The sequence below is a fragment of the Carcharhinus amblyrhynchos genome, chromosome 9, assembly GCF_965287045.1.
Source record: "Carcharhinus amblyrhynchos chromosome 9, sCarAmb.v2.hapA, whole genome shotgun sequence".
NCBI classification, from domain to species: domain Eukaryota; kingdom Metazoa; phylum Chordata; class Chondrichthyes; order Carcharhiniformes; family Carcharhinidae; genus Carcharhinus; species Carcharhinus amblyrhynchos.
In genome coordinates, this window is record NC_137332.1 from 55026048 (window position 1) to 55049770 (window position 23723).

General features: G+C 43.0%; 1 protein-coding gene across 1 annotated transcript; it reads right to left on the reverse strand.

Moving 5' to 3' along the window:
• Nucleotides 1–10250: 10250 nt before the first annotated feature.
• On the reverse strand, nucleotides 10251–23452 carry LOC145348379 (nmrA-like family domain-containing protein 1). Its single transcript, XM_080196591.1, has 6 exons — nucleotides 23377–23452; nucleotides 21842–21954; nucleotides 19850–20116; nucleotides 18600–18855; nucleotides 13236–13429; nucleotides 10251–11600 (listed from the first exon to the last, which is right to left on the reverse strand). The coding sequence occupies exons 3-6, from the start codon at nucleotides 20111–20113 to the stop codon at nucleotides 11406–11408; spliced, it is 909 nt and encodes a 302-aa protein (XP_080052717.1). The 5' UTR covers nucleotides 20114–20116; nucleotides 21842–21954; nucleotides 23377–23452; the 3' UTR covers nucleotides 10251–11405.
• Between the last annotated feature and the right edge of the window lie 271 nt (nucleotides 23453–23723).

The following is a 23723-nucleotide window of genomic DNA, read 5'->3' on the forward strand; positions in this document are numbered from 1 at the left end:
CAGACACGACTTCCCTTTAATGAAACCGTGTTGCGTCTGCCCTATCAAGCAATTGCCTTCAAGATGCCTCGCAATTTCCTCCTTAATGACGGATTCTAACATTTTACCTACCACAGACGTTAAACTAACCGGCCTGTAATTCCCCGCCTTTTGCCTGGCACCCTTCTTAAACAACGGCGTAACATTAGCCGTTTTCCAATCCTCCGGCACTTCCCCGGAATCCAGCGACGTCTGGAAAATAACCACCAAGGCATCCACTATCACCTCCGCCATTTCTTTCAGAACCCTCGGATGCATTCCATCCGGTCCTGGGGACTTGTCCACAATCAGCCCCTCCAGTCTGTCGCGCACCACCTCTCTAGTAACAGTAATGTCATTAAGACCCTCCAGTCCTACCACCTTTCCATCGCTAACACCCGGCAAATTATTCACGTCCTCCTCCGTGAAGACAGAAACAAAAAAGTTATTCAAGACCTTAGCCATATCCCCATCCCCTACCACTAGGTCCCCTTTCTCATCCTCTAAGGGACCAACGTTCACCCTAGCCAGCCTCTTCCTTTTTATATATTTATAAAAACTCTTGCTATCCTTTTTTATATTAAGTGCTAGCCCAGCTTCATAGCTTCTTCTACCCTCCTTTATCAACTTTTTTGTCAATCTTTGTTGACATTTAAACCTTTCCCAATCCTCTTCTCGCCCACTGCTCTTAGCTACTCTAAATTCCTCCGCTTTTAATTTAACACTTTCCTTCACCTCCTTCGTTATCCACGGCTTATTACCTCTCTTCCTACTGTCCTTTTTAACCATCGGAATAAATTTCTGCTGAGCACCAAGAAAGATCTCCTTAAAGATCCTCCACTGCTCCTCAGCAGACCTACCTTCCAACGCGCTCCCCCAGTCCACATTCGCCAATTCTTCTCTCATCCTACCATACTCCCCTCTATTCAAACAAAGGACACGTGTCCGGGAACCCACTTTCTCCTCCTCCATCTGCAACAGAAACTCCACCATACAATGATCACTCTCTCCAAGAGGATCCTTCACCTCAAGGTCCCTAATTCTACCCGCCTCATTACATAGCACCAGATCCAAGATAGCTCGCTCCCTCGTCGGCTCCAACACACACTGTTCCAGGAAACTATCCCGGCAGCATTCCAAGAACTCCTCCTCGAGCCCACCTCGTCCAACATGGGTCGACCAATCAATATGCAGATTGAAATCCCCCATAACTACTGCCGTCCCATTCCTGCACGCCGCACTTATTTGCGCGTTAACAGCCCGCCCCACCTCCAGATCATTATTCGGGGGCCTATAGACGACACCCACCAGCGTCTTCCTCCCTTTGCTGTTCCTAATCTCCACCCACAACGATTCCACTTTCTGCTCTTTGGCTCCGATATCATCCCTTGCTACCACCTTGATGCTGTCCTTAATCAGCAGAGCTACGCCACCCCCTCTTTCCTCCTGCCTATCCTTCCTAAACACTTGATAGCCCTGTACATTCATCTCCCAGTCCCTGTCACCTTGCAGCCACGTCTCTGTAATGGCCACCAGATCGTATCCATTTGTGTCGATCTGCGCCACCAGCTCATCCACTTTATTCCGAATGCTTCGTGCATTCAGATAAAGCGCTTTCATCCCAGCCTTCTTCTGGACCCTATTTGCCATAACGCCACCACTTGGGACATCCTCAGCCTCTTCCCTTACCTGTACCCTATCCTTAACTGTAGACCTCCTAACATCACCTACCCTCGCACCCTCCCCCCCCCTAATTAGTTTAAAGCCCTGTCTACAGTTCTCTTTACTCGATTCGCCAGCACTCTGGTCCCAGCACGATTCAGACCAACCCCATCCCGCCCGAACAAGTCCCACCTACCCCAATACTGGTGCCAATGCCCCATAAATTCGATCCCATTCCTCCCACACCAATCTCTGAGCCACCCATTCACTTCCTTTATCCTGTCAACCCTACGCCCGTCTGCACTCGGTTCAGGCAGTAGCCCAGAGAAGACCACCTTGTCGGTTCTACTTTTTAATTCCATTCCCAGCTTCTCATACTCCCTCCCCAGATCCTCAGTCCGCACTTTGCCTACGTCGCTGGCACCCACGTGTACCACCACAACTGGGTTCTCACCCTCCCACTCCAGATTCCTCTGCAGCCCAGCTGCGACATCCTGTACCCGAGCACCAGGCAGACAACACACCCTTCTGTGCACTTTGTCATTGTGACAAAGGACAGTGTCAATACCCTTCACCCCACTATCTCCAATCACTACTACGTTCCTTTTCCCCTTCTCTTTGCCTATGTCCTGCTGCATCACTGTACCGTGTGCAGTTTGCTCACCAACCTCACCTGCCTCGTCCTCTTCCAGACTGGAAGCAAGAACCTCAAACCTGTTATGCAGATTAAGAGGCTGAGGCCTCCGCTCCTCACCCCCCTTCCTCCTCCCAGCAGCCCCCTTTTGTTCCTGACCCTTAGATTTAGACAGTCTAGGGGGGGTGGATGTCACTTGCACCCCATTGACAATGACACCCTCTCTCCCCCTGATGAGCCTCAGTGTCTGTAGACACGGCCTGTACTCGTTAGAGTTTAGAGGGCTGAGTGGAGGATCTTATAGAGACATATAAGATAATGAAGGGACTAGATAGGGTAGAGGTAGAGAGATTCTTCCCGCTTAGAAAGGAAAACACAGAACTAGAGGGCCAGTCTCAAAATAAGGGGGGGGGGAATGCACTTTAGAGCGGAGTTGAGGAGGAACTTCTTCACTCAAAGGGTGGTGAATCTCTGGAATTCTCTACCCATTGAAGTGGTGGAGGCTACCTTGTTGAATATATTTAAGTCACGGGTAGATGGATTTCTGATAGACAAGGGAATTAAGGGTTATGGGGAGAAAGCGGGAAAGTGGAACTGATCCACTTCAGATCAGCCATGATCTTATAGAATGGTGGGGCAGGCTCGAAGGGCTAGATGGCCAACTCCTGCTCCTATTTCTTATATTCTTATGTTCTTATTATGATTCCGTGTACAGGGAAGCTTTTCCCTGAAAGTGTGTCCACTGCCTGGGATCATCACTACTCTTTTCCCTGCCGTTTTCTCTCAAGGTTAAATATGACTAACTTACAGTGAGACTGCTGAATGTGACAGCAATCAGTCCTTCTATATGGTAAAGCTTCAAATAAAAACTTTAGTCAACAATTCTGACTTAAGTGTGGAGTAAGACTCCAATAATATGTAATTAAAAAATGCCTCACTAATTGCTCTCCTGTTTTCTCACGCCTGCTTTTTCGTCAAAGTAACCTGAGGAAAAGATCATGCAAAGCTTTATTTCAAATGTGGTTTTTTGATGACCATATATGGCTACACACTGGTGCTTTCAGCACCAACTGCCTTATAGAGGAGGTTCCACTTATAATAATGCTGTGTTTTTATTTTAAGAGGAACTGCGTTCATCATTGACAGATCAGGAACAACACTGGACAAAGTTTACAAATGGGAGGCAGTGTTCTTAATATTTGGTTGTGTGATCTTGCAGTATTGTCCCACTGATTCCATGTTCATTACAGCATTAAACAAATGAGACCACAGGAGTAAAGTGGAAGGAATAGCAACATTGTGAGCATTAATTAAGTAACAAGCAGAATTTCCGCAGAGCTGAGCAAAGGCAGGATGTGGTCAAAGTAACCTGGCAGAAAATGAGTAAACTTGAAATCATTTACAAAATCTAGTGTTCATTTCAAGGTCTGCCTTTGCTATAAAGGAGCTGCTGATTCTTGTGATGTGTCTGTGATTCTGCCATCAGGATAACCAAGGAGGTTTTGGTTATATAAATGTGATAAGCTACACCCCTCATTTTGTATTTCTGTGGGCTGTGTTAAATTAGCAACAAACAGAGCAGGAGCCATTCAGTTCAGCACAGACAGCAACGTTCTGCAGCTGATGTGGTGTCAGCACATGTACAAAATCAGCATTTAAACCTGCAATTGTGTCAGCACATGTGTAAAATCAATGTTTAAACCTGCATTTGAATCATAGAATCTCTACAGTGGAGAAGGAGGCCAATCAGCCCATCGAGTCTGCACCGACCAAAACCCCACCCTGGCCCTATTCCCGTAACCCCACATATTTACCCTGCTAATCCCCTGACACAAGGGGGTAATTTAACATAGCCAATCCACCTAACCAGCATGTCTTTGGCCTGTGGGAGGAAACTGGAGAACCCGGAGAAACCCAAGCAGACATGGGGAGAATTTTGAAACTCCACCAGATAGTCACCCAAGGCCAGAATGGAACTCAGATCCCTGGCACTGTGAGACAGCAGTCATAACCATTGTCAGTTGTGTTGGCACATGTTCCAAATCAGCATTTAAAGCTGCATTTGGAAAAGAAGAGTGGTTCCACTGAAGTTGGTATCCAAAAAAATGTGCACCACTTGTAATCGAATAGTATAAAATAATCCTCAAACTTTCATTTTATTGAGCAGCATTCTATATAACATCCATGTTCTTTGAAAGGTGATTCTCCCAAAATAGTAGTCATGTTGTAAAGGTTGGGTGGCCCAGGACAGAGACAGGATATCTAAGCTTTTCAACTATAGGTTAGCTGGTAACATCGTTATTGCAAGGCAGGTTAACCTGTACAGGTCAACAAAGGAGCTTGTTTGGAGTGAGATCTTATGCTAAATTTAACATGGGACTACCCTGGTCTGCTTACAAGGTTTTTTCCTGATTAACAATATTTTCTGTGATGCTGAAATTTTAATGCATTTATTTCCAATCTGTTTATATTGTGGAAATAGATGTTGGTTTCTGAACCAAAGGAAAAGTTTCAATTAAATGCCGGTCACTTACGCCCTGTCAAAATTAAGAAGGAATAACAGATTGAGAAGAACGACATTCCTGGTCTGTAATAAGTTAATTAGTCATTGGCTTCTGTGTCACTCTGGAAATGAGAGGAATTCATTCAGGTACCCATACCTATTCTCTGTCCAGTTGCTGGAACAAGTGGGGTGTGGACACTAAGAAGAGAATTATATCCCTTATGTAATCAGATAACTGACTGACAGTATTCAGGCTGTCTGTCTAATCCCTTTACAACCTACCGACCTACCTAGCCACCTATCAACAATCTGCTGACAGTATCCGGTCTATCTACCTATCTACAGTCAGTATCCGGTCTATCTATCTATCTACAATCTACTGACAGTATCCAATCTATTTACAATCTACTGACAGTATCCAGTCTATCAATCTATTTACAATCTACTGTCAGTATCCGGTCTATCTATTTACAATCTACCTACAGTATCCAGTCCTCCTATTTATCTACAATCTACTGACAGTATCTGGTCTACCTATTTATCTACAATCTACTGTCAGTATCCGGTCTATCTATCTATTTACAATCTACTGACAGTATCCGGTCTATCTACCTATCTACAATCCACTGACAGTATCCGGTCTATCTACCTATCTACAATCTACTGACAGTATCCGGCCTATCTACCCATCTACAATCTACTGACTGTATCCAGGTTATCTCTCTATCTATAGTTTCCTAATGTATCCGGATTATCTATCTATCTACAACCTAGTGACAGTATCCGGTCTATCTACCTACCTACAATCTACTAATTGTAGCTAGATAACCTGGATATAATCAGTAGATTGTGGATAGGTAGATAGACTGGATACTGTTGTTAGATTGTAGATAAATAGATAGACAGGATACTGTCAGTAGATTGTAGATAGATAGATATTCTGGGTACTGTCAGTAGATTATAGCTAGATAACCCGATACAATCTACTGACAGTACCCAGATTATCTATCTATCTACAATCTACTGACAGTATCCAGTACCGGGCGAGGTGGGGTGGGGGGGGAGGCAGTTTCCACCCTATTTTCAGCAGGCAGGAGATGTGGAGACTCCAGCAGGAATCCCAAAACAGCTTTTACCCGCAATCAATGTCCCCATTTAATTGACCCTGTCTCCTGGCCAATGACATAATGGGATTCCCAACTTTTAAAGTTGAAATCTCCATTTACTTCTTGAATTTGCAGATCAGACTGTTCCCCAACTTTGGAATATCCATTCATACTGGCAAGCCCTCACATCAACATGAATCATGACAGATCCCCCACAAATAGGGCCAATCGGACCCGCTGGGGGCACTGAGTACGGCCCCCAGGGAGGGCAGGGGGGAGGGGGAGGTGCAGATTGGACACTGCCCACTACCAAGAGGCAATGTCAGGAGCAGCTCCAGGGGGAGTGCCAGATGTGTTCAGTTCCATTTCCATGGGCTTGACAATGGATTTCTTGGTGCTAGGGGGGGAATTCTGTGATACAGTGGGGGTTGGTTCCATGTGGGGGTTCCGAGCTTGGGGGATGGGGGGATTTCTTTTATTCTCAGATGCCTCAATCTTTCAGGAAGCGAAGTTGCTGGTGAGGGGTAATCAATCATAGTTCACCCCGATTCCGTGGAAATCACCTCTTTTTTTTGAGCCAAGTGTCGAAAGATATAGCAGGAAAAGCTGTCAGTACAGCTGGCAGGTTGCACCCCACCTTTCCCACTCGAACTGACACCCCATGTTTGTAAGGCCCCAAAGACAAACTCCTATGTGGTTAAGATTGTGTGTCTGTTAGGGATAGAGAAAGGGGGGGCCAGCCAAACTTTGCTGCCTTTAATACTGTAGTTCTGATATAATAATTCAATTATATTAGTGATCTTTCATGAGGCCTGCAGCAGACTAGCTAGGCTACCTCCTCTGAGCTTCCTTTAAAATCCTTCCCAGGTTTGGAATACTGACAGTTGGAAAATGATGCTGTTTTGGCCAGCATCCATCGAGCAAATGAGAGTTCCATTGAAATTATAGCATCTATAAAGTTAATAGAAGTGTTATGATCTGGTCAGAAACTCCAAAGTGTTTTACGGATTCCATCTGGATCATAAGTTTTGCATCTTGAATTTGGCTTGGATAAGCATGAGATGTTTCATTTTAGATATGATTCGAGTGACCCACTAGGGAGTTTTTAATCAAACAAAGTTTATTTTAGAATATAGTTAACATGTATAGTAAGAAAATTAGCACAGATTTTTTGTTACAAACAATCATAGTAATATATAACGGTTAATAAAGATTTCTACAGTGTTCCATTCAAACCAATCCCATTGACAAAAAAGACCCTTGTTGCAGGTTTAACACAGCACAGACTAATGCTCACGAGAAATTAAGTCCCTTGGTTGGAGAATTGAAAACTCTCAGTCTTCATACACTCAGAACAGCGTCCCAGAACATCAGTGACTTTAGGCAAACTACTAACAACAGATTTTCACCCTTCAGAAAAGCAAGATTTTACTTTCAGTTATCCAACAGAATTTCCAAAGAAAGAAAAAGAGAGGGGCTTGATGCTGCTAACACTCCAACTTCCAAAACCGAAACTAAAAATGAACTACTGTCATCTGACCTGTCCACAGTTTTTTCTCCTCCTATCAATGACATCACCTAAGGCTGTGAGCATGAATTTAAAAAAAACTCTTAAAGGTACACTAACATCACAGAAGTAATCTTCCTATAATTTTCTTCATCTTGTTTCTAGGAATTCCTTGGTTTCCATTTGGCAACCATTCACAGTGACACTACTGAAATTAGGAACAGAGTGTTTGGGGAGTTCTGGTTACAGCCTGCATTCAATGATCTAGCAAGTTAGTGCATTCACTTTGCTTAAGATACTGCTCAACAACAATGAGCACTTAATACTGGTTTAAGAACCCATGGAATAAACAACAATCTTCATACTCACTCCCAACCATTGAGGATTCTACATCTTAATAATATAAGAGCATAGGCAACCAGAGCAGCAGTGGACCATTTGGCACTCCAGCCTGCTCTGCCATTCAATAAGATCATGGCTGACCGGATGGTGGCCACTTTCCTGCCTAGCCCCTATCATCTTTGACTCCCCTTCTTTATAGATCAAAAATCTGTCGCCCTCAGCCTTGAATATATTCAATGATCCAGCCTCCACTGCTCTCTAGTGCAGAGATTAATGACCCTTTGAAAGAAACAACCCCCTTATCTCCAACCTGAATGAGAAAGCTTTTATTCTGAAACTGGGCCCCTTAGTTCTGGATCATCTGTCAAATACAGTACATTCCAAATGTACCAATGCAATGTTTCTTTTCAGAAGTGTTGCATTTCTGAGAGAAATACACAATATTAACACTAACAAAGTCACATGAAGTGCTCTTTTCCACCAGAAATGACAGTTTCCTCCTGTACAGTAGCAATGAGGGATTTGTGTTTAAAACATTGAAGAAAGAGCGCTGTGAATTGAAGTGTAGGATAGTGGTAGTGTTAAATGCAGCTTCCAGGCTATATATCATCAACAAGTAGGATAAAGGTTTAAATTTAGGGGGAAAAAGAAATATCATCTTGATTCACTCTCAAATAAATTCTAGTACTAATCACAAGGCAGTGTCTTGTGATTTTGATGATTGATGACATCAATCTTGTGATTGATGACATCAATTTCCACATATTCACTTCCAACAACTTATCAACACATGGAACATTAGAGAGAGGAGGAAATAATTTTAAAAATTTACAGGAACAAAATTATACAATAATCCAGGAGATTGAAAATGGTGTGGCATCATGAAATAGAAACACCTAAAACATATTTATGCACCAAAATCAGACAATACAAGCAATGTGCAGGAAATGAAGTGTCTCCAGCTGAAACATTGGTTTTTAGAATACTGATTGGCCTGCGCATTTCCAATCTGTCTTTTTCCATTCATTCTATTACATGGTGATAGACAATTCTGTACTAAGTCAGGAGGATGAACATCTTATTTTGGAAAGTAAGGTTTCCAGATGCTGGGAAAGTGCAATGAGTACGTGCATTAACTTATGCTACACAAGTAGGATAGGTTAGGCATGCCAGTATGCCCACTTGATCAGCTATTCCTGCTCTACAGAGTGAGACACTCAAAGAGGAAGGCAGTGCACCAAAGGAAAGTGAACACAAATCTGATATGAATTGACCTGTCCCAGTTCTATCCTCTTGCATCAGTGCAACATTGCCAGAAGTTGGGAGAGTCCAGCTGCACGGGCTCACAGTCTGAGGTTTCCTTGTGTTTATGTTGCAGGATGACCAACACCATTATTGTAAGCTAACTTTAATAATAACAGTCCATGAACACAGAGCTGCAAGGCATCTGCAGTCTGGTTAAAATCCCCTCTTATTTGTGCCATCTGATCTTTGACCTCTAGGTCAGGTGACCCCATGAAGTAATACATTATATCTAATACTGGAGTCTACTACCACAATCACCCTGCTATCAGGACACAGGTGTGCACATGGTATGAGTAAAACATAGAGCAGTACAACACAGTACTTGGTCCTCAATCTTGTGTTGAGCTATGTCCAAACCCACGATCAAGCTATCCTACTCCCTAACATTCTGGTGTGCTCCATGTGCCTATCCAATAACTGCTTGAAAGTTCCTAAAGTGTCCGACGCCACTATCACAGCAGGCAGTGTATTCCACACCCCAACCACTCTCTGAGTAAAGAATCTATCTCGGACATCCCTCCTATATCTTCCATCATGATCCTTATAGTTATGCCCCTTAGTAACAGCTACATCCACCCAAGAAAACAGTCTCTGCGCGTCCACTCTATCTGTCCCCCTCATCATCTTATAAACCTCTATTAAGTCGCTTCTCATCCTCCTCCGATCTAAAGAGAAAAGCCCCAGCTCCCTCAACCTTTCCTCATAAGACCTACCCTCCAAACCAGGCAACATCCTAGTAAATCTCCTCTGCACTCTCTCCAATGTTTCCACATCCTTCTTATAGTGAGGTGACCAGAACTGAACACAATATTCCAAATGTGGTCTCACCAAGGTCCTGTACAGTCACAGCATAACCCCACAGCTCTTAAACTCAAACCCCCTGTTAATAACCACTAACACACTATAAGCCTTCTTCATGGCTCTATCCACTTGTGTGGCAACCTTCAGAGATCTATGGATGTGAACCCCAAGATCTTCCTGTTCCTCCACATTCCTGCCATTGACCCTGTAATCCACATTCAAGTTTGTCCTACCAAAATGAATCACTTCGCACTTATCAGGGTTAAACTCCATCTGCCACTTTTCAGCCCAGCTCTGCAGCCTATCAATGTCTCTTTGCAGTTTGCAACAGCCCTCCACCTCATCCACTACTCCACCAATCTTGGTGTCATTAGCAAATTTACTAACCCACCCTTCAGCCCTGTCTTCCAAGTCATTGATAAAAATCACAAATAGCAGAGGACCCAGCACTGATCCCTGTGATACACCACTGGTAATTGGCCTCCAGTCTGAAAATTTTCCTTCCACCACAACCCTCTGTCTTCTATGAGAAAGCCAGTTACTTATCCAATCGGCCAAATTTTCTTCTATCCCACACCTCCTCCATGAGCGTAACATGGGAAACCTTATCAAACACCTTAGTAAAATCTATGTATATGACATCAACTGCTCTATCTTCGTCTACACACTTAGTTACCTCCTCAAAGAATGAGTTCATCAAAGTTCAAATGAACCTACAAACATTGAATAGAAACTTCAGTTTCAAAACAGGAAGTGACATTCCAACTGCCCATCATCATGATGCAGGGGAATTACTGGAAAATTAAATATATATTGTCAATGTTCATCAACTTACTGGGGAAATAGTGCTGATAAACAAATACTCGTTAACTGGTTAATTGTTAATGGTTAAAACTAACTTAAATTAACTTTTCTTAGTGGCTGAAAATTAAAGCAGTTTTATATTTGTTACAGTATACTTCCCATTTCTATCAATTACTAATGACTTTCTCAGTAATGTGTGACTTCACCAACTATGCGGCTGAGGTTTGATTCTCACATCCACAAAATAACCAGCAGCTGTGCTGCAGTCATGAATATGAAGATTAACTCATTAATGTGTGGAAATTTAATTTGCCTTACTGGATCACTGGGGGCAACGTGTGGAACAAATGTGCTGTTGTATGGTTAAGGGGACCACAGTTTGATCTGGCCTGGTGCTGGGTTCTCAATATTAATTCTGAAACCACGAAATGGGAGGAGATTGTGGAGGCGTGTCACTTCCAGACAACGGCACTGGCAAAGGCCTTGTAAGCAAATTGCCTTAGCAAATAAGCCTCAGGTAAAGTTTAACCCAGTGAAAGGAAATTTATACACACAAACCCAAAAGTATAAATGTTAATTTGGAGTACCACCTTTAGCTAAACAAAGTTAGTGGTGTATTCTCCAATGACCTCCCCGTCTAATCTCTTCACCTTTCTATAAAAGATTTAGAAACAGGTATTTCTCGCCACCTATACATCTTCAAATGGCCATCAATGCTATCTGTTAATTATCCAAAGCAGTCCTGAGTAAGGTGCTGTTAGCTGAAACCCATTGTTGGAATTGTTGTAACTCCGGATACAGTTCCAGAGTCAAAGCGCAGTTCATTTTCTGTCCACCTCGCTTCCAAAATTCAAACATATTCCCGAGGTCCTGAGCTCCTGGCCCTCCAAAACGCTCCACAAACTCTCGGACTGAAATCTGTCACAAAGAAAACATAAATGGGAAAGTGTCATAGAACACAGAACAGTACAGCACAGGAACAGGCCCTTTGGTCCACACTCTTGTGTCTGAACAAGATGCCAAATTAAACTAATCCCTTCTGCCTGCCCTTGGACCCTATCCCTCTATTTCTTGCATATTCATGTACTTATCTGAAAGCCCTTTTAAATGCTCCTATCATATCTACCTCTACCACCATTCCTGGCAACATATTCCAGACACCTACCACTCTCTGTGTAAAAAACTTACCGCTCACATCTCCTTTGAACTTTCTCCACTCACTTTAAGTGCATGCCTTTAGTTTTAGACATTTCAACTCTGTCATTCAGATTATTTTGGAGACTATATAAAATATCCTGAGGGTCAGAGTGGGGTGTTCTGTTCATAATTTCTTCCTCAGACAGATTTGGTTTAGAATATATAACAGCTGCAACTGTGATCAAGAGGGTTTGTATAGGGTTATGAACAGGAGGAATTGTCTCTGCACTTGGGCGGCATGGGGATACAGTGATTAGCACTGCTGCTGCACAGGGATCTGGGTTTGATCCCCAGCTTGTATCACTGTCTGCGTGGAAACTGCACGTTCTTACCATGTCTGCGTGAGTTTCCGCTGGGTGCTCAGGTTTGCTCCCACATTCCCTAAGATGTGCTGATTAGATGCATTGACCATGCTAAATTCTCCCTCTGTGTACCCAAACAGACGCCGGAATGTGGCAGTTAGGGGGTTTTCACAGTAACTTCATTGCCTACTTGTGACACTAATAAACTTTAAACTCATCCCAGGTACATGCCACATAGCATTAGATGACATTCCAAGGATTGTAAAAGAGCAGATGATGAGCTGAATAAAGAGATTATATTGGTGATGCCAGGTCTAGGCTTTAAAAGGAAGAAGGAAATCTGGAAGGAAATGAGAGGTTTACCAGCTTTGAGCCCCAGTCTTGGGGTGATGTGTTGAGTCTTGTTTTAAACAGAGTGAGGGTACAGAGGAATAACTGGAGCTTAGAAAGATCAAGGGAGAATGTTTTCAAAGCACAATGACCGTGAGAAGAGATTAGGCAAGAGAAAGTTGAGGAAAGAACCACACATCAAGCAATAAACTTTTCTTATTCAGTATAGGAGAACACAACAGGTGCTAGAAAAGTCTTAGAGATGGGAACAGTGTTCAAAAATTGGACAGAGTGGCAATGTCTGCTTTGCGCAGACACTTCTTACAATGGCACTCACAATTTTTATTTTCTCAGAACTGCAAGAGCAACTGTCTTTCATCTTTTGTTATATCCATTCGTAGGATATGGGAGTTGCTCAGTGTGACTTTATATAGCATATTTCACATCTTAAAACATCCCCAAGCACTCCTGTTTTAGGGGATGTTCTGTGCCAAAGATTTAATCCAGAACAAATTGGTTGGTGATTGTCTAAATTCATTTCACTTTGGATCTTTATAGCCCATATGGAGGACACATTCATCTGTGTTGTCTACATTTCCCTTCAAAGTCCCCGAAATGAAAAGACAGCATGCTGACCCGTCGCAGCATGCTTGCTCAACAGAAACTGTTTCATTTTCACTGGCAAGATGCTTATGAGAATCATGTAATTTAACAGCAGTCATACCCGGGAATCTTTAAACTGTTTGGGATATAGGTGATGCGTGAGGATTTGTGCATATTCCTGGATCCTTAGACTGCCTGCTGACAGAAAGCAGCTCTTTCCTACCCAGCGCTGTGGGTTTTTAAACAGGGCTGTTACGATCGGACCGATCTGTTTGATACTTATTCCATCCATGGCTGCTTCTCCCATAGGAATGGCTGAAAGCAACAACACAAAAGTTCTGAAAAAGAAACGACAATATCTGGAATATTTCCACCCACTAAAAGTATTGCACACTCATTATCCAGTTCATAAAGTTTATGTATTATTTATAGTGAGCCAACATATTGTTTAGACTTTAACATTTATCTTTCCTTCAACCCTGTACCAAGAAAAGGAAGGAACAACTTGACTTTATAGAGCATATGTCATGTCTTAAAACATTCCCAAGCACTCCTGTCAAGTAATTATTTCTGAAGCATAGTCATATAGGCGAATGCAACAGCCAATTTGCTAATGGCAAGAGCCAAGCACCTACAAATTACAACGGACCAGTTAATCTGTTTTGTTGGTTGAGGAATGAATGCTGGCCAGGACACTGGTAGAACATCACCCTTCTTCATCAACTCCTGTATCTCCTGAAGGGTCTCATTATAAACTGCCTTCCAAAAGATTACACTGTTAGTAATGCAAAATTCCCTCAGTACTAAATGATCAGCTTCAGATTGTACATTGAAGTCCTGGAATGGAACTTGTCCTCTCTACCTTTTGTCCTTTTGATCAACAGTTGGTGTCAGAGGTGGCAATGTCACTACCAATCAAACTGAATCACAGAACTGTTACAACACATGAGGCCATTCAGCCCATTGTGTCTGCACCAGCTCTTATGAGCAATTCGCTCAATGCCATTCACCTGCCTTCTCCCAGTATCCCTGCACATTCTTTCTTTTCAACAGTCTAATTCCCTTTTGAATGCTTCAAATGAACTGCCCTCATCACATTCTTGTGCAGTGAATTCCGAACCATAACCGCAAATTATAAGGTTCCCTCATGTCACTTTTACTTCTTTTATCAATAACTTTCAACCCTCTCATTCTTGATCCTTTCATTCCTTATCTACTCTGTCCAGACCCCTCATAATTTAAATATCTCTGTCAAATCTCCTCTCAGCATTCTTTTCTCCAAGAAAAACAGTCTTAACTTCTCCAATCTATCTTCATAACTGAAATTCCTCATCCCTGGAACTATCCTCAAAAATCTTTTCTGCACCCTGTCTAATGCCTCCACATCCTTCCTAAAGTGCAGTGCCAGAACTGGACTCAATACTTCAGCTAAGACAGAACTAACAAAACATCCTTGCTCTTGTGCTCTCTGTCTCTATTAATAAAGCTGAGGATATTATTGGAGATCCATAGAGTCATATAGCACAGAAACAGACCCTTCTGTACTGACAATCAAATACCAGTATATACTAATCCCATCTGCCAGCTTTTGGACCATGGCCTACTGTGTCTTGGAAATTAAAATGCTCGTCCAGATACTTCTTAAATGTTGTGAGAGGGCCTGCCTCCATCACCCTCTCAGGCAGCATATTTCCACTACACCCTGGGTGAAAAATATTTGCCTCAGATCCCCTAAAATGACTTACTCCTCACTTTAAACCTATGCTCTCTGGTCTTAAACATCTCTGTCATGATGTGGAGATGCCGGCGGTGGACTGGGGTAAACACAGTTAGATGTCTCACAACGCCAGGTTAAAGTCCAACAGGTTTATTTGGTAGGAAAAGCCACTAGCTTTTGGGCCTCTGACCCTTCGTCAGGTGAGTGGAGAGTTCACAATTGGCGTTGTGAGACTTCTTACTATGCTTAAACATCTCTGCCATGGAGAAAAGATTCTTACAATCTAACCTGCCTGTGCCTCTCATAATTTTGTATACCTCCATCGTATCACCCCCACCCCCTCCTCCTCAGCCTCCTCTGCTCTAGGAAAACAAGTCCAGCCTATCCAGTCTCTCCTTATAGCTGAAACTTTCCATGCCAGGCAACATTCTGGTGAATCTCCTCTGCACCCTCTCCAGTGCAATCATATTCTACCAATAGTGTGGCAACCAAAACTGAGCTCAATACTCCATCTGTAGTCTAACCAGTGTTTTATAAAGTTGTATCAAAGCCACCCTTCTCCTATATTTTATGTCCAGCTGATGAAGGCAAGCATTCTGTATGCCTCCTTCAACACCCTATCTACCTTGTTGCTACCTGCAGGGATCTATGGACTTGTACATCAAGGTCCCCTTGTTTCTCAATATTCCCTAGAGACCTACTGTTCATTGTGTATATCCTACCCTTATTAGACCTCCCAAAATGCATCACCTCACACTTATCAGGACTAAATTCCATCTGCCATCCTCTGCCCAATTTCCAAACTGATCAATATCAGTCTGTAGCCTCAGACTATCATCCTCAATATCAACAACACCACCAACTTTTGTGTCATCTGCAAACTTACTAATTATACCTTCTACATTCACGTTTAAGTCGTTAATGTATATTACAAACAGTAAAGGTCCCAGCACCGATTCCTGTGGCACACCACTGGTCACAGTTTTACAGTAAAAAGTCTGACAACACCAGGTTTTAGTCCAACCGATTTATTTGATAATATACTCGCAAGCTTTCGGGGTTAGCCCCTTCGTCAGGTGAATGGAGAGTTCTGGCCTCAGACAGAGCATAAAAAGCACAGACAGTTTAGAGATTACTGATTAGAATGCGAATCCTTACACCTAACCTGCTGTTCAAGACCTGAAGTGGCTGATAATGTGAGTGGAAGGAGCACTGATCACAGTTTAAAGAGATGTGTATTGTCTCCAGACAGTACAGTAAGTGAGGTTTTGCAAACCCAGGCAAGTCACGGGGGTTACAGATAGTGTGACATGAACCCAAGATCCCTGTTGAGACCGTCCTCATGTGTGCGGAACTTGGCTATCAGTCTCTGTTCAGCGACTCTGCGCTGTCGTGTGTCGTGAAGGCCGCCATGGAGAATGCTTACCCGAAGGTCAGAGGCTGAATGCCCGTGACCACTGAAGTGTTCGCCAACAGGAAGGGAACAGTCTTGCCTGGTGACTGTCGAGCGATGTTCATTCATCCGTTGTCGTAGCGTCTGCATGGTCTCCCCAATGTACCATGCTTCGGGACATCCTTTCTTGCAACGGATGTCCCGAAGCATGGTACATTGGGGAGACCATGCAGACGCTACGACAACGGATGAATGAACATCGCTCGACAGTCACCAGGCAAGACTGTTCCCTTCCTGTTGGCGAACACGTCAGTGGTCACGGGCATTCAGCCTCTGACCTTCGGGTAAGCATTCTCCAAGGCGGCCTTCACGACACACGACAGCGCAGAGTCGCTGAACAGAGACTGATAGCCAAGTTCCGCACACATGAGGACGGTCTCAACAGGGATCTTGGGTTCATGTCACACTATCTGTAACCCCCGTGACTTGCCTGGGTTTGCAAAACCTCACTTACTGTACTGTCTGGAGACAATACACATCTCTTTAAACTGTGATCAGTGCTCCTTCCACTCACATTATCAGCCACTTCAGGTCTTGAATAGCAGGTTAGGTGTAAGGATTCGCATTCTAATCAGTAATCTCTAAACTGTCTGTGCTTTATATGCTCTGTCTGAGGCCAGAACTCTCCATTCACCTGACGAAGGGGCTAACCCCGAAAGCTTGCGAGTATATTATCAAATAAATCGGTTGGACTAAAACCTGGTGTTGTCAGACTTTTTACTGTGTTTACGCCAGTCCAACGCCGGCATACCCACATCACAGTTTTACAATCAGAAAAGCAACCCTCCACCATCACCCTTTGCCTCCTATTAACAAGATCACTTTGGATCCAATTTGCCAACTTGCCCTGAATCCCATTGGCTCTAACTTTTTGGATCAGCCATGATCCATGTGGGACCTTGTCAAAAATCTTCCTGAATCACATCAACTGCGCTACCCTCATTAATATATTTAGTTACCATTTCAAACAACTTAATTAAATTAATTAAACAGGATCCCCCACCAACAAATCAGTACTGAATATCCCTGATCAATCCCTTCCTTTCCAGGTGTTGACTAATCCTGACCTTTAGAATTTTTTCCAATAACTTCTCAACCACTGACGCACAGACTAACTAGCCTGTTATTACCTATCTTATTCCTGCTGCCCTTTTTGAATAAAGGTACGCTTTATTAACCATTTTCTGGACCTCTCCTACTACCTTCAACAGCTTATGCAGATATATACCCAGGTCCCCCTAAAGGTTTACAGATTATAAAGTTTATATACTCTTTACAGAGAGCCAAAAACTAGAGAAACAAAATGGGGACTACTGCCTCCTTTGCAAACACAATGTATCTAAACAGCAAGAGTTCTAATTGAATTCAATTATTGAATGTGCAAACCAATCTCATCCCATCTTTCCTCTGCTCGCCATCAAAGTGTGGGGCAATATTTTGATGCCCAAGCAGTTGGTAATGTAATTGGATGACCATGAATGAAAAGTACCAATAAGCAGAATCATTCTAAAATCACTTTTTTAAATGGCTGTTAGGGACATTTTCAGGAAGCCCGCTAATCCCTGTGGCATGCAGGTCCCAGGTTTCCAATCATAAAAGCAACCCTCCACTCTCCAAGTCTCTTTGCCTCCTATTCTTCATCTCCCATACACCAGGCACTCAGACTGGGTCCACAGAGTATGTAACTGTGAGCCAGTCAAGCCCCTATGGCTTTAGTCTTTTCAATGGCAATTTTTTTTAAAAATCACTCATGGGACATGAGTGTCGCTGGCTGGCTATCATTTATTGCCCATCCCTAGTTGCCTGAGGACAGTTGAGAGTCAACCACATTGCTGTGGCTCTTGAGTCATATGTAAGCCAAAGTGGGTAAGAACAGCAGATTTCTTTCCCTAACGGGCACTAGTGAGCCAAATGGATTTTTCTGACAACCAACAATGGTTTCATGGTCATCAATAGATTCTTAATTACAGGTAATTTTTTTTATTTAAGTCAAATTCCACCATCTGTTGTGGTGGGATTCGAGTTCAGGTCCCCAGAACATGAGCTAAATTTCTGGATTAATAGTCTAATGATAATACCACTAGGCCATTGCCTGCCCCTATGAATGCAAGAATTCTCAGCATAGTTGATTTGTGAACAATTGTCTAAGCACCATTCCACACCCAGCCATTCAGTGCGGCTTCAACTCACTCAAGCACTGTTGTTAATGATCTTTGGGGATACATTGCAGTGGATTGTTTGCAACATTTGCCCTTCAAATGATAGTAAATAGAATGTATATTTGTAATTCAGCAAAATTGAAATGCAATCCTTACCAATTTTGTAAATATTATTTCCAGCTGGGCTTGGTTTGAATGTTGTCAGAAAACTTTCAAAGTAAAATGGAACTATAATCTCAGTCTTGGGCAAAGCTATTTCATTCATATAATCATTGATGCAGGCCTTTGCATCCATGTGCCTTGCTGGGAGGCTGTATTTCCTGTGGACATGATGAGCTCCACTTAGAACGACCTGTCTGATATTGTGCTGTTTACATAAGTCAGCTATCTTGTACCCCTGCTGAATTTCAGCCTGGAAAAGATGCAAATGTGTTTGGTCAGAAAAGGCAACTGTTTCTAAATGGTAACACCTCATGTAATCGACATATTTCTTTCAGCAGTTTAGTATCTCATCAACTGCACTGGGCTAGCTGTTATACTCCTGACACAGCCTGTGTCCAAATGGTGTTGATGGTTCTTGTTCAAGTATAAATACTAAGAGGCAGCATGGTGGCACAGTGGTTAGCACCACTGTCTCATAGCTCCAGGGACCTGGGTTCGATTCCTAGCTTGACTTTCCGTGCAGAGTCTGCACATTCTCCCCGTGTCTGCATGAGTTTCCTGCAGGTGCTCAGGCTCCCTCCCACAGTCCAAAAGATGTGCTGGTTAGGTGGATTGGCCATGTTAAATTGTCCCTCAGTGCACTTGAACAGGCACTGGAATGTGATGACCAGGGGATTTTCACAGTAATTTCATTGCAGTGTTAAGCCAAGCCTATTTATGACACTAATAATTAAACTTGAAAACTAAAACAAAACTGGTAGAAATTATGCTATTATGCTCATTGCATTCCTAGACTTTCATGATACTTGGCTATTGTAAACTGTCCATTATTTTCTTTCTTGAAAATACAGGAAATATAACCTTTGAACATACTCTATTCAAAATTAATTGGATGGCAAATGTTTCTTCTATCACCAATTGGTCAATTTGGGAAAATTCACTGCCAAGTCACTGTTCCTGGCAGTGCAGGACCCCTAACTGACCTCACATTAGCGTCTCAACCCAAAACACGAACCCCTCCCCTGGAGTTTAGCCTCAGTTCTATTCCCTGCACTGTCTGTGAGTCAGTGATGCTATATCCCATTCAGCTTTTGTCAAAGAGTACTTCCATTACCAGCTAAAATACTAATACATCATTTCCTTTTCTGTCTATGTACTTTGGAGCATCAGTACCTGGCTGTGGGAGCATCTATAGCAAAAGCTTCTCCTACATTTAGGTGTTTGTAAATTGCGATGTGACTGACCCTCAGAGGATCCTTGTTGTTGAAGTCTGTGTGGGTGATGACAAAGCACTTGTGAGCACCACACAGAGCAGAGTCGATGCTTGCAGGGTTGTTATAGTCTACCAGCATGATGTGTGCTCCGTCTGTCTGTAGCTGCTGAGTACTGGGAGAGGTTAACTCTTGCACTACAGCACGCACTGTGAAATGACCATCCTGGAGCAAGGCTGTGGCTACTGCATTCCCTTGACACTTCTCAGCACCAAAAACAGTCACCGTCTCAGACATTCTCTGGAAATGAAAGGATTATTGAGGATTAACAGGGAATATTGAGAGTCAAGTCCCTCCTGTTAACAGGTTCAGAAAGAAAGAAATGCTGTTTTGAAATTATTCAAATGTTTTCACTGGAATGATCCACATGGTGAATTTCCTCATTAGTCAGGGGATGGGAAATTGAGCTCATACCCCTTTGTAATTAGCAACAAATCTGCTAGTTGATGTTTGGCTGCTTTAGATGTGAGCAGGCTTTTGGGCTTCAACTGGTGTTGACAGAACTGAAGGACGTGGGGATAAAATGAGCAAATTTGATCACAGCTGGTGAGCAGGAGGAAGCCTCTTTCCTTCAGAAACTCAGATGTTCCATCAGTGAAGGAACTGAATCAATCTTTTGGATTAGAGTTAGAGGAATAGGAGACTGAGATGTATTCTGCATGGGGGATACTATCTTGTGGGTTGGAGGGTTGCAAGTCAGCAACAAGTAATGAATATGGGAAAATGATTTGGTGCCTTTTAATTACATTGGGGAATTTGTACTAATTTCAAATCAGTTGAACAGGATAGGGGATAGGTGATCGTCATCTAGCCTTTCTTTCCGTGTATTTATATAGGTCACAAAAAGATGTAAAATATATCAACAGAAGATTAGACTGCAGTGGCAATGGAGCAGAGATTGAGACCAGGATCTACAGTGTGAACAAAGATTGAGACCAAGACCTACAGTGTGAGCAGAGATTGAGACCACGGATCTCCAGTGTGAGCAGAAATTGAGACCAGGGATCTCGAGTGTGAGCAGAGATTGAGACCAGAATCTCCAGTGTGAGCAGAGATTGAGACCAGAATCTCCAGTGTGAGCAGAGATTGAGACCAGAATCTCCAGTGTGAGCAGAGATTGAGACCAGAATCTCCAGTGTGAGCAGAGATTGAGACCAGAATCTCCAGTGTGAGCAGAGATTGAGACCAGAATCTCCAGTGTGAGCAGAGATTGAGACCAGAATCTCCAGTGTGAGCAGAGATTGAGACCAGAATCTCCAGTGTGAGCAGAGATTGAGACCAGAATCTCCAGTGTGAGCAGAGATTGAGACCAGAATCTCCAGTGTGAGCAGAGACTGAGACCAGGATCCAGAGTGTGAGCAGAGATTGAGACCAGAATCTCCAGTGTGAGCAGAGATTGAGACCAGAATCTCCAGTGTGAGCAGAGATTGAGACCAGGGATCTCCAGTGTGAGCAGAGATTAAGACCAGGATCTAGAGTGTGAGCAGAAATTGAGACCAGATTCTAGCATGTAAGCAGAGATTGAGATCAGGACCTGTAGTGTGAGCAGAGAGAAGAGATCAAGATCAGGATCTCGGGTGTGACCAGAGATTGAGATCAGGATCTACAGTGTGAGAACTTGCACAGAACTTGATCAGAAACAGTGAAAGTCATTGAGTGTTATCTTTGGATATGTAACACACTCTACAATGGAGCAGTAGAATGTGCTTGTGTGCTCTTTTCCACTGGAAAGTTTATTTAGCTTCAGCTGAAGTTGCTGACTTGATTTCCTCTGTCCATTACAGCATGATGGACAGTATCAGTAATTTTGGGGAGAATCAGAATCCTTTGAGGTGCCTTGGGGTGAAACAAGATTGTTTTCTGACACAGTCATTCTCTCTTTGCTGTTGTCAGATGTTCATGTTATCCAAAGGGGCATCTAGTTACACATCATGACTGACAGAAAGCTAGTGAAAGCTAACTCACCTGAAATCCAAGATGAAGTTATGACAAGTTCTCGTCAGAGAGTTACTCAACACTAATGATGCACTGGATACTGAGGAACGCCTTCAGCAGCAAATGGACTGGCTCTTTCACACCTGTAAATGGTTTGGTTTGACCATTAGAATCAAGAAGATAGATATCAGGCTGTTGCCAGATGACTATTTAACAGCATTGTGGTAGTGGAGGCTATTGATAGCATGATGTCCATAACTGTCAGCAATCTGTCAGTTGAAACCAACACTGAAATCTACACACATACTAAAAGTTACAGCTGTTAAGTCCAAGCTGAACAACAGTGTGGGACAACAGCAACCTGACTGAGAATACCAAACTGCAAATCTATCTAAATCTGCTTTCTCTGCACACTCCCCCATGATGGTGAGACCTGGATAATATATGCTAGGCACGAGAAAAGGCTGAACTGTTCCCACCTTCATTATTTCAGATGTATCATTAGCACCTCTTAGCAGGACAAGGAAATCATCCCAGAGACCCTAAAGAGGGCTAAATCTGTCAGCATATACTAATTTCCCAGCCAGCAACTTCTTCACTGGCTGGGCCACATTCATCAAAGAAATGATATCTATACAACTAAAAACCTTCTGAAGGTGAACTGGCCACTGGGCCATGACCTCCTAGGCATCCATACTTCCACTATAAGGACACCTATAAGTGAGGTAGGAAGAAGATGTGGACATTGACACTGTCAGCCCAGAACCTCTGGCTGCAGGCTGACTGTCTGGAAGGATATAGGAAGAGGTGAGGCGAAAAGGAAAGCTCAGTTGTCCGAGAAGAAAGTCAAGAGATTACAGAGGTCAGCAAATCGTGCATATTCTCGGCTCATTGTGTCACCTGCAGCAAATACGGCAGAGATGGCCTGGAGCTCCTGATATGCAACTGGCAATGTTAAACTCAAGAGTTACCCACTGCAGCACAAACAATTGTCTCCTGTGATAAAGACGGCCAAAGATTATTGGGAGATAAAGTAGAGAATAATACAAACAAAATGTAATCCTTAACCGTTTTGGAAAAGAACAATCCCCTGTCTAGTGGGCAGTACGATAGCACAGTGATTAGCATTGCTGCCTCATAGCTCCAGGGACCTGGATTCGATTCCTGGGTTTGATCACTGTCAGTGTGGAGTTTGCATATTCTCCTCATGTCTGTGTGGGTTTCCTCCAGGTGCTCCAGTTTCTTCCCCCAGTCCAAAGATGTGTGGGTTAAATGTACTGGCCATGCTAAATTGCCCCTTAGCATCCCGGGAAGCATAGATTAGAGGGATTAGCAGGGTAAATGTGTGGGGTTATGGGGATAGGCCCCAGGTAGGATTGTTGTTAGTGTAGGCTTGATAGGCCGAATGGCCTCCTTCTGCATTGTAGCGATTCTATACTGCAATACCTGCTAGCTGAGTGGTAATGAAATGGAATATCTTAATACATTTGAATCAATTACCTGGTGCTAAACATCATTCCTAATGCATTGACCTAAAATGAAATTGAATTCACAAAATTACTCACCAAATGTTGGTGTTTTTTGCCTTTTTTTTCTTAATTTGGAAAAGATAGTCCTTCAGCAGTTTGTTGGCCTCTGGAGGTGGATGGCCGAACTGTTGTTTGTTGATCATTCCCTTGTTGCCAAAGAAACATCAAGGCGGAGCTGTTTCAGTAAGGCAACAGCTGGACTGTTGATGCCCACAGCTTGATCCTTTATTACATTTAGTGAATTAATTCCAGCATCAGATGTACTTGATTCGTAAGTTTGCAACAGAAAATGAAAAGACAAAATATACATAAGTGTTTGCAGGGGGGTGGAATTAGGTAAATAAAATACTTTGCACCATACTTTTCTAATCCTTCTTAATACC

Coding starts and splice junctions, on each gene's coding strand:
- LOC145348379 (XM_080196591.1), bottom strand. CDS start 20,113: ATGTCTGAGACGGTGACTGTTTTTGGTGCTGAGAAGTGTCAAGGGAAT. Junction 18,856..19,849: donor ACAACAAGGATCCTCTGAGG/GTCAGTCACATC, acceptor CATCTTTTCCAG/GCTGAAATTCAGCAGGGGTA. Junction 13,430..18,599: donor AAATAATATTTACAAAATTG/GTAAGGATTGCA, acceptor TGTTGCTTTCAG/CCATTCCTATGGGAGAAGCA.